At 49.5% G+C, this 15087-nt stretch overlaps 4 protein-coding genes across 4 annotated transcripts; 3 read left to right on the top strand and 1 right to left on the bottom strand.

Annotated features, from left to right (window-relative positions):
* Positions 1-1936: 1936 nt before the first annotated feature.
* N7517_006796 (uncharacterized protein) lies at positions 1937-2928 on the bottom strand (the record flags this gene model as incomplete). The annotated part of the gene is made up of 2 exons (XM_056724526.1): positions 1937-2669; positions 2804-2928. 2 exons carry the CDS (start codon positions 2926-2928, stop codon positions 1937-1939), a joined length of 858 nt encoding a protein of 285 aa, XP_056580776.1.
* Positions 2929-4315: 1387 nt separating this feature from the next.
* atgI (autophagy protein ATG9) lies at positions 4316-8050 on the top strand (the record flags this gene model as incomplete). The annotated part of the gene is made up of 4 exons (XM_056724525.1): positions 4316-4861; positions 4927-5045; positions 5104-7219; positions 7568-8050. 4 exons carry the CDS (start codon positions 4316-4318, stop codon positions 8048-8050), a joined length of 3264 nt encoding a protein of 1087 aa, XP_056580775.1.
* A 1350-nt stretch (positions 8051-9400) lies between these two features.
* N7517_006794 (class I alpha-mannosidase 1A) lies at positions 9401-12237 on the top strand (the record flags this gene model as incomplete). The annotated part of the gene is made up of 3 exons (XM_056724524.1): positions 9401-10488; positions 10553-12148; positions 12198-12237. The coding sequence occupies 3 exons, from the start codon at positions 9401-9403 to the stop codon at positions 12235-12237; spliced, it is 2724 nt and encodes a 907-aa protein (XP_056580774.1).
* Positions 12238-12428: 191 nt separating this feature from the next.
* On the top strand, positions 12429-15001 carry N7517_006793 (uncharacterized protein; the record flags this gene model as incomplete). The annotated part of the gene is made up of 6 exons (XM_056724523.1): positions 12429-12465; positions 12536-12628; positions 12754-13104; positions 13179-13279; positions 13332-13488; positions 13539-15001. 6 exons carry the CDS (start codon positions 12429-12431, stop codon positions 14999-15001), a joined length of 2202 nt encoding a protein of 733 aa, XP_056580773.1.
* Positions 15002-15087: the final 86 nt, after the last annotated feature.

The raw sequence follows: 15087 nt of genomic DNA, 5'->3' as shown, positions 1-15087 counted from the left end.
CCTGTAAGATCATATAGCTTGCCCCCCCCCCCCCCCCAGTCACTAGCGTGCATGTTTCCCCTTCCATTCGGATTCCCGAAGGTGGTCGTAAATTGCCGAGAGACTTTCTAGAAGAGACAACTGCATGGCGTCTTTTTACTGACTCGCACTGGTTAGTGGACAACCGGGGCTAGTGGAAATGGGGCCACTAATCTTGAGTCATGAGGGTTACGCTTGAGGTTTTGATCCATTTTTGGTGCATCGTACTCGGTACGGAAGTATATTATATTATATGATATGATATTATATTATATGTAATTCATTTGAGAATCCTATTTCCACCTTCTATATTGTTACAACTACATCCATTTTTTCTATCTGGTCTGCTCTCTGCAATAAAACTCCCAACGTGGTGTCTGGGGCGCAGATCCTGGTGCTAACTAGAAGAAGTACGGAGGAAAGGATGCACCTAGGCAAAATTTGACGGGAGCAGAATGGTTTACTCTACACATTGTTGTGGTCGTCCGAGAAGTCTCCAGCTACTAAAGCAAGAGGGAAATCCCCCGAAAGTGGAGCCGCTTGTTTGTCTGTAGAGTTTAGGAAATGAGATCTTCAGCCAGGATTACATACTGGAGTAACACAGGACTCAGTTCAAATTGAGCTGTGGAGAGATGATGGATGTGAGTGCTAGCATATAATCACACTTGAGTTTGAAGAATTTAACAAGAAATTATCATGAGATAGAGTAGCAAGTGCGAAACAATTCCGAATGTCTACTCCGTACGGTTACCCGCACATGACCGCACAGATGATTTCAGGTCACATGACCCACTATCAGCAGGTGGCGCACAATAAATTATAAGGATTAATATAGTAAATTTTCATCTTCTACATTCGATCTTCGTATACCAATAGATGAAAAAATAGATTTACTTTTCCAATGTTCTAATCCTGTTAACTTTCTCTATTACTATTCTCTAGACTTTAATACAGCTTGAAGTCTTACTCTACAACATACTAGGTGTGCGCTCCCATTGCACCGATCTGCCATTTCCGACCGCCCTCCTCCGCATTCCTTCCCCTTTGGGGATGGCGGCCGTGCCTTTGCTCTCGTTCGGGTTTAGCACTGTCCCTGGTCACTTTACTATCTATCTATAGCACACCGCTCGATCCACGCATTTTCTCCTCTCTTTCACCATCCAATTTATTTGTTCCCCCCCCCCCCTTCCCAAACTCCGACGCATTGCCCCTTTCATTTGCTCTTGGAACGCCAATCCATACGGGCCGTTCTGACGAGTGTTGCTACAAAGCCATCCAGTTGCACCTAGGAGCAGAAGCATCGGGGTGATCTAAGCCGCAGGCTTGTCGTTTGATTGCGTATTGATATTTTGTATCCCGAAGAAGCCACCATGAATCTTGCTACAAACCCGTGTAGATTATTTCCATCTGGATGAGCCAATCCAGATTCGGGGTATAGCTAGGTCCCTATATCCCTCCACTCAGACTCGTATTTAGGGTGACGGCTCTAGTAAGCTGTATAGCATTTGATTGATCTGCTATTGATCTGCTTCGTGATTCCGATGTTAGCCCCGAGGCTGGACTCAAATAAGGCAAAGACCAACTCATGTGCCACGACGAGCTTCAGAACACCGGACGACCATCGTCTTGGGTGTTTCGAGTAAGGAGAGAATATTGTAGCAAAGGAGGAAGTAGTATGTCATGTGAGACTAATCCATAGTGCGACTCGACTGCGTACTGTTTATTGGTCTCGAAGATTCCTCTAAAGGTGCTCAAATTTATTCTCTATACTGTTCAAGCACACCACCCTCTGCTAGACTAAACCATGTATACAAAATAACCCACCGTGTCCGTTGGACAGATCCTGATCTGACTCCCCACCGACCAAATTTCCCTCCGTTGAGAGCACACTGCGCGATTGGTTTCTAAACCTCATCTACTATACTCGCCACCCGTCCCAAAGAGGGATACCAAGTCGTCGAAATTCTCGGAAATCTAATTTCCAGAGAGGGTTATGAGGACCCTGTTTTCCACCACTGTAAGAATGAAGAACATTACTTCTGCCCTCAGCTGTAGACCGACATCGACCCCACGTGGAACCAACTTGAGTATCAGTGGGAACTACTGGTAAAGACCAGCATGCTCGTAGCGCTAAATTTGTTGGCGACGGAATGGCAATAAGGAATAAAAATCGATGACTGAGAGTAGTTGGTGCAGTGAAACATAGATCGACCACGCACTCTGAGATTGTCTGAATTCCATCCAGTCCCCACTCAAGCCGACACCATTCCACATATTGTTCAGTGAAGAAATCTAGATCATGCGTAGACCATGACCAGCGTGTTGGTGCGGCATTATAGATGTGGCGGAAGAGCTCTAGATTCCAGAGGCCGCGATGCGTCCGATAAGACTCAATCCATGATGGTGGATATATCGCAAGTAGTGATGTTTCACCATGGCTTTCTGGAAGTCTTCCATGCATCCGCTCTGTAAGGTCGGCTGCAGGGGCAATTGGACGGTGGGGCTTTGCGGACTCGAGACGATTGACGAGATGCTGGAGACAAGCGCAGGAAGTATGATGGACCTTTGCCGCTGTAGTCACAGCCTGGCGCGCCGCAGCTAATGAGTTGATGCTGGAAACAGAAGCAGACTGCAAGGCACCCCCCGACAAGCTGTCGAGCTGTTTTAGCAAGGCCGGGGGGTGAATATTGTAGACTCGATAGAGGCCAAGAGTGTGAATTCATTGTAGAGCCCCTCCGAGGTTAGAGGACAATTTTTCAGGACGTGTTGGGCGATAGTCTTATACGAGATATTGAATACTTGCTCTGCTCGGGAAGATATCTTTTGTAGACCGTCTAAGCTGGCAAAGTCACAACAAGACTCGAGAATCAGCAAAATGATTTCCGTTGGGAGTTTTGCAAAGGGATCCATTCTCGGCCAAGATGGAACCGATGAGTGAATGGTTATAGGGTAATGGATAAGAACAAAGAAAAATAGGTTTGTTTAGTAGTACGATGGATCAAAGGCAAGGATTGCTCGAGTACCTGATCCACATGTTCTCGACTGATCAAAGAAAGATTTATGATGATCTACAAATTATTTACGCATTCGTATTCCAAAATCACCTGATATGCTGATTTCAGAAGTACTCCAAGGGCTTTGACTCTTCTTAACATAAATCCCTCTGGGCTTATAGTAACCTAGAAGCCATGTCTGGGGAATTGTGCTGACAAAATGGAGCTAGTGCGGGAGATTTGCCGGGGGTGGGTCTTTACCCTGGAAAGCCTCAATCTTGAAAGGATCGTCTTAGCGCGAGGCTACATGGTCTCAAAGGGACTAGTAATGAATGTATAGAGTACTTGAACGGAAACTGTTCTCAGCGACAGGTAGTGGATTCATGAAAACGTGACTTTGGAATTTCAAAAGTCAACTGTGCATGTACCTTGCCATGCCAGAGCGGCCGAGAACTGGTACAAAAGCATGGACTATGTATGCACGCCACTCTGCTTTTTTCTGCTAGTAATACCAATACCAATAATTGATATAAATTGATTAATGGTATTACCTCTCATCTTACTTTGTATTTTATTGACTGTATGCACTTGAAATAATACTGTATTCTAGATTAGTGGCGTGCATGCATGTGCATTGCATTGTACAAGTTCTCTGCCGAGTTGGCATGACAGGGTATGCTAATATTAGTAGGGGTTATACTTTGAATCTTTCTAATGAGACCCTCGTTGTTGACAGTCAGGTTGTGGCCTTCACGAAGATAATCAGTATATGTATGGTCTGACTGTATATATAAACGCGTGGAAGGGTTGTATATTGTACATATATACATAGTACATATATGCAGTAAGTTTGAGAGTAATGTAAGGTATCAAAAAGCCACTTGTGGAAGTTGACACGCTGACGTTCGGAGCTCATGTATGGAGATAAGACAAGGTCGATAAGGAGCCAATCACGTGATGTATATCACGCACATGACATTTATCTACGTGCCTGAGGCGCCAAGGAAACCCCCCTTCTTGTTATGTCATCATAGATAGAGGTCTGGGGAATGACCACAGCTCCTGGTGACTGTTATCACGAGGACTAGGTCAGATGCATACTTATCCTGTTATAAACTTAGTACAATCACCCTAAGCAGGGCACATACCCATTTCCAACCCGATAACATTCGGCCCGCTGTGTTGATAGCGATCCCCATCTCCGCATTATCAACTGCCGCTGGATGGCATTTCATCACCACCATCACTGGCTTCTGAAGCTGTTGCCATGAGTGGTCTGACCATAGCCTTTAGTCTGATCCAAAATGATGTCCTCTAACATATTATCACGGTTCCTACCCCCAACGGGCTCCCCATCGGTCTACGAGACCATTCGCCAACATGACGCCGGGTCCGAGTACTCTGATCTCGAAGAACGTGCAGGCTTGGTCATAGAAGATCAACAGGGACAGTTTAGTGACCGGGAACTGGAGGATGCATTAGCGGATGCGCAGGACAGTGAAATAATCAGCCCCAGTACTGCGTTGCTCGACCAAGCACGGTCGGGCAAGGCACCTGAAGAGCGAGCTTCTCCATCTGGCACCCGCCGTCGCAAGTCGTCCCGGCCTCGGTGGATGCCACAAGAATCACCACTCGGCTATGAGCTTGACGATCATGACGAGGACGTTCCACAATCTCTGCTGGTAGAAGGTCATCACGAAGATCTGAGATCACGGTTACCTCCTCCTCCCCCCATTCTCATGATCGTTCGGATCGACGAAGACCCCCTAGCCCTGAACTATCCCCGCAATCTCCCAGAGCCCGCTGGAATGAACGAGGAGCAGCCCCTCAGCCACCGCCCAGTGAAAGCGGTCATCCAATAAGGAGATGGTTCACTGGGCAACACCCCGGTCTTGCCAATACTGACCCCAAGAAGAAAGCAATGTGGCGATGGGCAAACGTCGAGGATCTGGATAACTTCTTAAAGGACGTCTACATATACTTCTTAGGAAACGGAATTTGGTCCATTCTGCTGACCCGGGTGTTGAACCTCTTGTAAGTTGAGGATAGTACACTTTCCAGAGAATCGCAGGAGAGGCTGACAGTACAAAAGGACATTTGCATTCGTTGTTGGTTTCTCTACATTTTTAACCAACTGCATTGATTACCCTAAAGTCCGGCGGAGTAAGACTCTGGATGATATTCTCGTGCCCCAATGCACAGCGAATATGTCCGGGTCGTCCACGTTTTTGTTGTGGCTCTTTAGCTTCTTCTGGATTGGGAAGCTTTTTCAATACCTGCTAGACATTCGCAGGCTGAAACACCTACATGACTTCTATCTCTACCTACTTGGCGTTTCAGATGCCGAGGTCCAGACGATTTCCTGGCAAGAAGTCGTGAGCCGACTGATGGCATTGAGAGACTCAAATCCATCTACCGCAGCGGCAGTTTCTGCCAAACATCGAAGATTCATGGGCAGCCAGTCAAAGCAGCGAATGGACGCTCACGACATTGCCAACCGCCTGATGCGCAAGGAGAACTACATGATCGCCTTGGTAAACAAGGATATTTTGGACCTCACTCTCCCTATTCCATTCCTCAAGAATCGACAACTCTTTTCGCGAACCATGGAATGGAATCTCAATCTTTGTGTCATGGACTATGTTTTTAATGAGCAAGGCCAACTGCGGACCTTGTTCCTCAAGGACACACATCGAAGAGCGCTGAGTGATGGCTTACGCCGACGCTTTGTTTTTGCTGGCGTCATGAATATTTTCGTAGCACCCTTCATTGTGGTCTATTTTATGATGCACTACTTCTTTCGGTACTTCAACGAGTTCAAGAAGAATCCGGGCCAAATCGGATCCCGCCAATATACACCTATGGCGGAATGGAAATTTCGCGAGTTCAATGAGCTTTGGCATCTTTTTGAGCGTCGGATCAACATGTCTTATCCCTTTGCCAGTCGCTATGTTGACCAATTTCCCAAGGATAAGACTGTTCAAGTGGCACGGTTTGTTGCTTTCATCTCTGGGGCTCTTGCCTCGGTGTTAGCCCTTGCCTCGGTGATAGATCCAGAACTCTTCCTTGGGTTTGAGATTACCCCTGACCGGACTGTTCTATTCTATCTTGGTATCTTTGGCACAGTCTGGGCTTTTGCGCGAGGGCTGGCACCCGAAGAGACCGATGTCTTCGACCCCGAGTATGCACTCCTGGAGCTAATCGACTTTACACATTACTTCCCATCCGGATGGAAGGGGCGTTTGCATAGCGACGACGTGCGGAAAGAATTCGCAGTCCTCTATCAAATGAAGATTGTGATATTCTTGGAAGAGATCTTGAGCATGATTTTCACTCCTTTCGTCCTGTGGTTCAGCTTGCCCAAGTGCAGTGACCGCCTCATTGACTTCTTCCGGGAGTTCACCGTGCACGTTGATGGTGTAGGTTATCTCTGCTCTTTTGCCGTGTTTGACTTCAAGAAGGGCACAAATGTGCTCTCCCAAGCCGGACCTGGGCGCCGGGACCCTGGCAAACAGGATCTGCGCACTGATTACTTCTCAACTAAAGACGGCAAGATGCTAGCTTCTTATTATGGCTTCTTGGACAACTACGGTACCAACCATCAACCTACCAGCCGGCGACCATTCCATCCACCGCCAACACTGCCAACTCTCGGCTCGCCCACTGCAGCCGAGTTCGGTGCTCTTCCTGATCGCCCTGACCATCTCCAGACACGCACCGGGCTGACCTCCGGCATGCCATTCGGCCCTCAATCACTGATAGGCACCTCTAAACTAAGGCAAATGGGAGGATTCGACCGCCGCTCTCCTGCACCGTCTATCCTCCTTGACCCGCAGCACCAGCCTTCGACCACTGGGTTCCGCGCTGCAGCCAGGACCACCCCACAGCAACACCAGCGCTCTCGTCTCGGGCGCTCCCAGTACCCGTCTACGGAACCCATCGACGATGAGGAAGAACCGCTATCCCAAGACGGCCGTGATTCAGCAACACGACATTCCGGTCCTCGGGCCGGTACTTCCAGTGCAGGTGCAGGCACCAGTGAGAGCAACCTCGGCGATTCTTGGCGCATGAACCCCCTCAGCAGGGACGACGATGACCCCGATGAAGGCGATGAAGGCGAAAATATTGACGCCATCGCTGGCGGGGGTGGCGTTTTGGGCCTAATTCAGCAGTTCCAGAAAGCTAACACCGAAGGCCGGCGGACAACTGTGGGGATCTAGATATTTGTTCTATGCAATTTCTAACAGGAAGATCATAGCTTATATGTTTCAGACACAATATACCATTTGAACGGAGTTCAGTCTCTTCTAACCTTTATGTGCTCTATATTGTTTGTTATGATAGGGTAGTATGTCAGTAGTCATCAATAGAAATGCCTAGGATAGCCGCATACACCCATCTCAGGCACTCAATACATATAGCTTTGGGCACCTAAACTTTACCGATGTTCCCCTCTTTCTTTTCTGTTCACCCGTCTATTACTCTTTCGTCTTATTTCGACTGCCCCAGGTCAACGTTTATATAATACCAGTAGCATTACTGTTGAAGATGTTCAGCTGTTTCCAAGACTGTATTTTCGGGGGGCGAAAAAGCCACGATCCCCAGAGTCCATTGGTTCCGCTATTGTCACCAAGATCCTCAATGCCGAGACACCCTATTCACTCCGCAAAGATGTGAACGAGGAGCTTTCAGTCGAAGGTTGGTCCGACGCTATAGCACAAGCTATCCTCCGTGGCTTAGAGAATGCAATCAAAGCCGGTGCGGACATGGCGCAAGCTGCGTCTGATGCTGCAACCCAAAGCAAAAACGCCGCTGTTGGCTTTACAACAGACCATCCTGTCTACGCTACACTGATTGCAATGGGTATTTTGGCCTTGTTGACACCGTTGGCTCTTGAGATGCTTGGATTTGCGGAGTCAGGTCCAGTTGCGGGGTCATTCGCAGCTGCATGGCAACGAACGTATGCTGGATATGTGCCTAAGAATGCTTTGTTTGGATATTTCCAGAGGCTGGGGATGAAATGGCATTGGGTTTATTAGAGGTCCACCTGAGTATGGTCCTCCTAGTGTGCGAGTCCATTACGCGTTTTAGTAATTTACGTGACGATCAATATCCAATGTAAGGCGAGAAGAGAAACTGTCTCTGCGTTTATAATGATGAATCTATCTACTACCATATAGCTCCATATACTCCACTCGTAAGCAAGCAGGCAGGCAGTCGCCTTGCCAACTTATATGCATCAAGCCAAAAAAAGCCCTACAGAGGGGAAACGGCCATTCGATATCCCACTCCGTATTTCCTTTGCTGTTGTCCTCGCAATCTCAAAATCAATTCCGATGTCTGCCCCTTTAGCTCTCAAATACACGAAAATTGAATTTCGCTTGGAACATATCCAACTGCCGACGTGCAATACAAATCAAAAAAATACCGATCTATGCAATTGGGTTTAGCTGTCAGACCTGGATTGTCTGTAATCGGACTAGATGACATATGGGCTTCTCACAGATCGGACTTATGGGGTGGATATATGGGAATGAAGAAATTTGGGTGGCTGAAAACTAAGCTCCAGATGGCTGATATATTTAGTAAAGGCTGACCGTTGAGAGCTCTTGGATCTCTTGGATCTCTTGGCCTAGCTTGGATTTGTTCTAACCCCTGATAATCCATATCAGGCTGACACCTGGCCATTCAAATGTCCGATCCGATCACTATGTCCGGTTCATAAGCCTGTATCAAGATAATTATACTTGGGTATAGGGTATATTCTCCGGTCACAATTGTACTCCGTACATCCGGCATGCAATTGTAATATTTTCAAACGGAGTGTTATGTATCCCCTGAGGCTGCAGGCTGCAGGGGTTACTAGCACCAATGGGAGATGAGCCCCGTGGACCACATTTGCGACGGAGGCACTTGATATGGACTAGCGGAAGAATCGATTGATGATAGGCCAATTTGAAGACCCTTGCGGGTTGCATGCATTTAATCCAGTCACAGTTCGGAATTCGGGGCCAATGATCGGCGTTGAAACAGCCCTGTTAATTCACTAAAAAGATGGCGCCTGGGCTGTAATTCCCTGCCTTGAAGACCCGATAACCGCGGCTCTCAGGGTTTGGGATTGTTGAGATCATTGAATTCACTGGATTCATTGGAAGATCTCTCTTTCTTTGGAGAGAGATAGAAAGTTGAACAAAAACACAAAAACACAGACACTTAAAGAAGCTGAAGTTGTGGAAGAACCAAAATAGAACGGGGAGGCTCTAGCATGTGGATCTTCTTATTTACTTGTGGAGTCTCGTGATTTCATCTGGACTTGGCTAATCTCGGTGTTTTCTTCCTTTCTCCTTCCTTTCTATTTTCTATTCTCGAATACACGGTGACCGCTCGCGATGTTTCGAGCTCGCCGATACCGAGTTCTGGTCGTATTCGCGGCGGCTGTCGTCTTCACATTCTTCCACTTTGCGCGGTCACGCGATTGGAGCTATACAGTTGTTGAAGAGTCCATTGGCGTTCATTCACCCGATGCCCAGCCGAATCAACCCGCGACACCAAAACCTGAAAATCCGGCCGCTGCTGCCGCCATCGAGGAGAGTAGAAATCGTGTTCTTCCGAATCCCTACCGCGGCACCACCTCCCCACCCCCAGAGAAGATAACCTCGCCCGTGGGTCCCAATAGCGGCTCAAAGGATGGCACTAGCCGGTTCAAAGATGCTTCCTCCGACACTCCGCCGGTGAAACCGACCGCCGAGGATGACCCGAAAGACTCCGCGAGAGAACCCGTGAAGAAACCGGTGAAGGTGGAGAACACCGGCAGCTTGTCACCACCTACAACGGATAATATCAAGAGTGCAAACGAGGAGGAGATTGACCATGGAGGGGCCGGCAGAAGGACGGCGGAGCGCCCTCAACCTGGCATTCCAACGGCCAAGTGGAAGAAGTTCCCAGAACGGTTCCCCGTCCCTGCAGAGGAGGTGATCAAGCTGCCAAAGGAACAGTCCAAAACAATCCCCAAGCTGCAGGCGAAGTTCAAGGATGAGTCTAGCTCCGACAAGCAAGAGCGCCTGCAACGGCTTAGCGCCATCAAAGCCGAGTTCACGCATGCCTGGAAAGGTTATAAGGAGATCGCGATGGGACATGACGAAGTCAAGCCTCTGTCAAAGGAGTTTGAAGACCCATTCAATGGTTGGGGGGCGACACTGGTCGATTCAATTGATACTCTCTGGATTATGCAATTGAAGGATGAATTCTCCGAGGCTCTGGACGTGATCAAAAACATTGATTTCAAAACATCACTGAGAGCAGATATTCCGATGTTTGAGACAACCATCCGCTATCTTGGAGGTCTTTTGGGTGCCTATGATATTTCTGGCCAACGATACCCGATACTTTTGGAGAAAGCAGAGGAACTTGCTGAGGTTCTCATTGGCGCCTTTGACACACCTAACCGCATGCCACACCTTTACTATCGCTGGGCCCCGTAAGTCTTTAGTGTCACAATTTCTCTCTGATAAACTGGGTGACGACTAACCGGAATCTCCTAGAGAGTATGCCGCGAAACCGCATCGTGCTTCTTCCCGAGCTGGCCTGGCTGAAATCGGGTCGCTTTCCTTGGAATTTACCCGTCTGGCTCAATTGACCAAGCGGGACAAATACTACGATGCAATTGCACGGATTACCAACGAACTGGAGAAAATCCAAGATTCAACTAGCATCCCTGGACTGTGGCCTCTACGGGTCAATGCACAGGGATGTCCCAAGTACTCCAAGAACACGTCTCCACGCAATAATAGCCCTACACGCGAGCAGCATGCCGCTAGTACGACCACGAGCACTACTTCGGTGACCCATAAAACTTACGCTGCACCAACAGACCTTGAGAGTTATCTGAAGCTGCTCCCACGAGACACAAACGCTGGGCTCGAAGGACATGTCCGACCGGGCAATGATACGAGAGCCACAGGCGAACCTGACATTCAGGCACGCGAACAAAATACACTATCTGCAGATCAATGCAATGGCGGCTTGGGACTTCCTAATTCACCCCACGATAACGCTTACACCATGGGAGGAATGGCTGACTCGACGTACGAATATCTGCCCAAGGAATACCTGCTACTAGGTGGTCTGAACGAGCAATACCTGAATATGTACAAAAAGGCAGCTAATGCAGCCCGCAAGTCTCTTCTCTTCCAGCCTATGGTTAAAGGTGGACGTGATATCCGGTTCATGGCCTCAACTTCTTCAGTGACACTTGGAAAGACCGCAGAGATCACTCCCACCGATCTTGAATACGAAGGCACTCACCTAACATGTTTCGTCGGCGGCATGTTCGCCATAGGAGCCAAAGCCTTTGGCATCGATGGTGATCTGGAACTCGCGGCCAAACTGACCGACGGTTGTGTTTGGGCTTACGAGTCGACACAAACCGGAGTGATGCCTGAGCGTTTCCGCCTCTTGCCATGCGAGAAAGGCTCGGCCTGCGAGTGGGATCAAGCCCGCTTTGAGGCTGGCGTGGCCTCGCGCGTAGACCCCGGGGCAGGACATTCATTCCGCAATGGAGAGAGCAGCTACAAACAGCGCGTGGATTTGATTTCGCACGATCCACCGCCAGGATCTGCGAGCGGGTCGGTCCCCATCCCCATGCCGGGCTCATTAAATCCCCACGATAGCGACGTGGCCAAGCGCGATGGACTAGGAAACCACGCGGAAGCGTCGTCTGCTGCCTCAAGCCCGACTCCTATTCCCAATGGAGCTGACCTGCAGAATCGAGATGCACCTCGTTCATCTTCGTCGCCCGCTTCGCCTCACGTCGCCGAAGTCGGCAAAGACCACCTCCCATCAGGCATGACCAGTATCCCGTCGCCGAATTACTATCTTCGGCCCGAGGCAATTGAGTCAGTCTTTATCATGTACCGTCTGACTGGCGACGAATCCTGGCGTCGCAAGGGATGGCAGATGTTCGAGGCCATCTCGAAGTATACCCGAACGGAGCTGGCCAACGCGGCCATCCACGATGTCACAGCCCAGAAACCGATCCATAAGGATACAATGGAGTCTTTCTGGCTAGCTGAGACGTTGAAGTACTTCTACCTTTTGTTCAGCGACCCTACTGTCGTGGACTTGGATAAATATGTTCTGTAAGTGACGTAGCCTGTAAACAACGGACCAGCAGCTGACTTTTCATAGGAATACCGAAGCGCATCCATTCCTGCGCCCGATTGCATAATTGTGTTTTGCATTTTGATACCAATGAAAGTTCTTCTATAGAAATCGTACATTCCCTCGAAGTAGTAACGTAGTGCGTACCTTAGGGTTGACCCGCAGTGGGACTTGAATTCCCCCCAATTTCCCCCCCGCCCTTCAACTCTCTCCAACTCTTCAAACCGGCACATAACCGGTATGACAGTCTGACGGGAAATGGAGCCTGAGGTCTCGGAGACTGAGTTCTGGACAGGTACGTTGTTCTCAATCCACTCTTTTCTCCTTTGAAGATATGCGACGTGACAATTGACCGATTCTCTCAGAACTTCAAACGATAGTCTCCAAGCCCTGCGACTCCGAGGACCAGATCGATGATGCCCTCCGAGCTTATCTTAGTCTAACAACTCAACACAAAGGTAAGTGGCACCTCGAACCTCCCGAGAAGTGATGTCTCTACCCCCAAGAACGCACTCCGGCGAGCAGCGCTACGACCGCCCCCAACTTTGTTTCCACTGCGACTAACAAACCCGCCCCTCCCTAGGTGAATATCTCCGGTCGGAAACCGATATCTCGCGTTGTTCCTATAAGCTATTTACTTCGAGTATCTTTGCCACACATGCGGACTACGTGCGACGACAGATTCTCTACGGTCTTTTGCAGGACGATGACCCGGACACCCTCCACTTCCTTGCGTCTTTCATTCTCTTTGACGGACGACAGAATGAAGTTGTACTTCAGATGCTGAATGATGAGGGCGTGTTTGCGCGTCTCCTCGAGCTTATACAGGCGATGCGGAGGGCGGATCTGGATGGCGACGCGGGTTTGCATCGCTTGTTGATGGACCTTGTTTATGAGATGTCAAGGATACAAAGGGTTAAAATTGAGGACTTGGGTGCGTTTTGGATGGACATATGCTGCTGCCCGTAGTTGCGTGGACTGGTAGCTGACCATGAGGCTCGTGTGCAGTTCTCGTGGATGATGATTTCGTTCGCTGTCTTTTTGATATCATCGAAGATCTCTCTTACGACGTTACCGATCCGTATCACTACCCCGTCATTCGGGTATTGGTGAGTACTGTCCTCGGGCTCTAGGTCAGAATGGGATTGACGAATTGCACAGCTGGTTTTGAACGAGCAGTTCATGATCTCAGCTCACGATCCGGTGGACGGCCGGCCCTCTGGTCAATTGACCAACAAGGTAATCAAGGTTCTATCGGCGTTTGGTGGGATGTATAAGACATTCGGGGAGAACATCATTCTTCTTATTAACCGTGAAGGTAACGGGTGATCCTCCCGTTCAATAAAACCAATGACTGACAATATGCAGCCGAGACGTCCCTTCAGTTGCTCACATTGAAGCTTCTCTATCTCATATTTACCACTCCTAGCACATATGAGTACTTCTTCACGAACGATCTACACGTTCTGGTCGATATTTTGATCCGGAATCTGCTTGATCTACCCGAGGAAGCCTCCGCGCTCCGGCATACTTACCTGCGTGTTCTTTATCCACTTCTAGCTCATACACAGCTACGAAACCCGCCGCACTACAAGCGTGATGGACTTCGAAGGCTACTCAGCATTCTTGTTCGGGGGCAAGTCTCATATGGGAGCGACTCAGAGCACGAGAAAATCCTGCATTTCGAAGAGGTCGATGAAACGACACGTCGACTTGTCGCTCGGTGTGCGACAGTAGATTGGCTGCTCAAAACCGAACAGCCCAATGCAGCAGAAACGCAAGACACCCCCACCCAAGTGACAACAACTACAATTGAAACTGTCCTAGATCAAGCCGAGCAGCATGCGTCGCCAATAGATATTGGCGAACCACTGGACGGCTCTCGCACACTGTCACGAACAAGCACAACCGCTAGCTCGTCCGATACAACATCACCAACGCGAACGGACTCTTATAGTTCGTGTAATACACCGGGGAGTCGGAAACACAGCTTAATCCACCGCCTCGGTATGAACCTGGAGCCCGCATCCTCATCTTCACTGAGCGTTCAGGCCGTTGCAGCACAGCACGAAAAACCAGGCATAATCACCCCCAGCCGCAAAGATGGAGTTCCCGCCGCCCTCAATGACGAGACGCCAATAATCCGACCACCAAAGGTCAAACCAGAACCACCGAAATCTCGCCGCTGGCGCGGGCGCCGTCTGGGCGTGGATGAAGAAGAGCACCACTCTGCTGGCACAAGCAGCGACGGGAACACCATCCCCGAAGGCGTGGAAGTCAGTCCAACCACCGTTTTCACCCCCAGCACGCCACCGTCACATACACATACTGGCGATCATGGCGACTCCGGGTCAGGTTCTACTCTTGCACCCCCAGGTCCACGGCCACGGCGGGCCGTATCAAACCCACCCCCGGCCCTCCCACCACCACGCCGTTCCAGCCATACCACACCTTCATTAAGCCAGCATCGGCCCTCGGTCCCAGCAGTCGGAGCAGGCCGACATGGGCAGGCTCCACTTCCGCCAAAAACGCGCCGCTGGGGACGTGGAAAACCCCAGCATGGACAGAGTGACTCGATCGAGAGTGGGGCCAGCAGTGTTAGTCCACCGAAGGAGCCTGAGACTGCTGAAAACACCGCAGTGCCTGCTCAGCAAGAACAGTCACCAGAGGGCAGTGTTCTTTCAGACCCGTTCTCGCCAAAGTCTCCCACAATTTTGATTTCGCCGTCTGACGCCACTGCAGACAAGGCAGATGGCCCAACCGATGGTGCTGGCGATGACCGTGCACCTGTCAGTGTAGAGGAGGCAGTGCAGAATGTTTCTCTGCATTGAGCGTTGCTTTTCGATCTGTTTAATTCCCCTTCCTTTCATGATTAGATATACTCTTTGCCCGTGGCTCATTTTCAGGGTTTTATTTT

The sequence above is a fragment of the Penicillium concentricum genome (assembly GCF_028827145.1).
Source record: "Penicillium concentricum strain IBT 3081 chromosome Unknown utg000002l_segment0_segment0, whole genome shotgun sequence".
In the NCBI taxonomy this organism is placed as follows: Eukaryota; Fungi; Ascomycota; class Eurotiomycetes; order Eurotiales; family Aspergillaceae; genus Penicillium; species Penicillium concentricum.
This window is presented reverse-complemented; position numbering and strand designations above follow the sequence as displayed.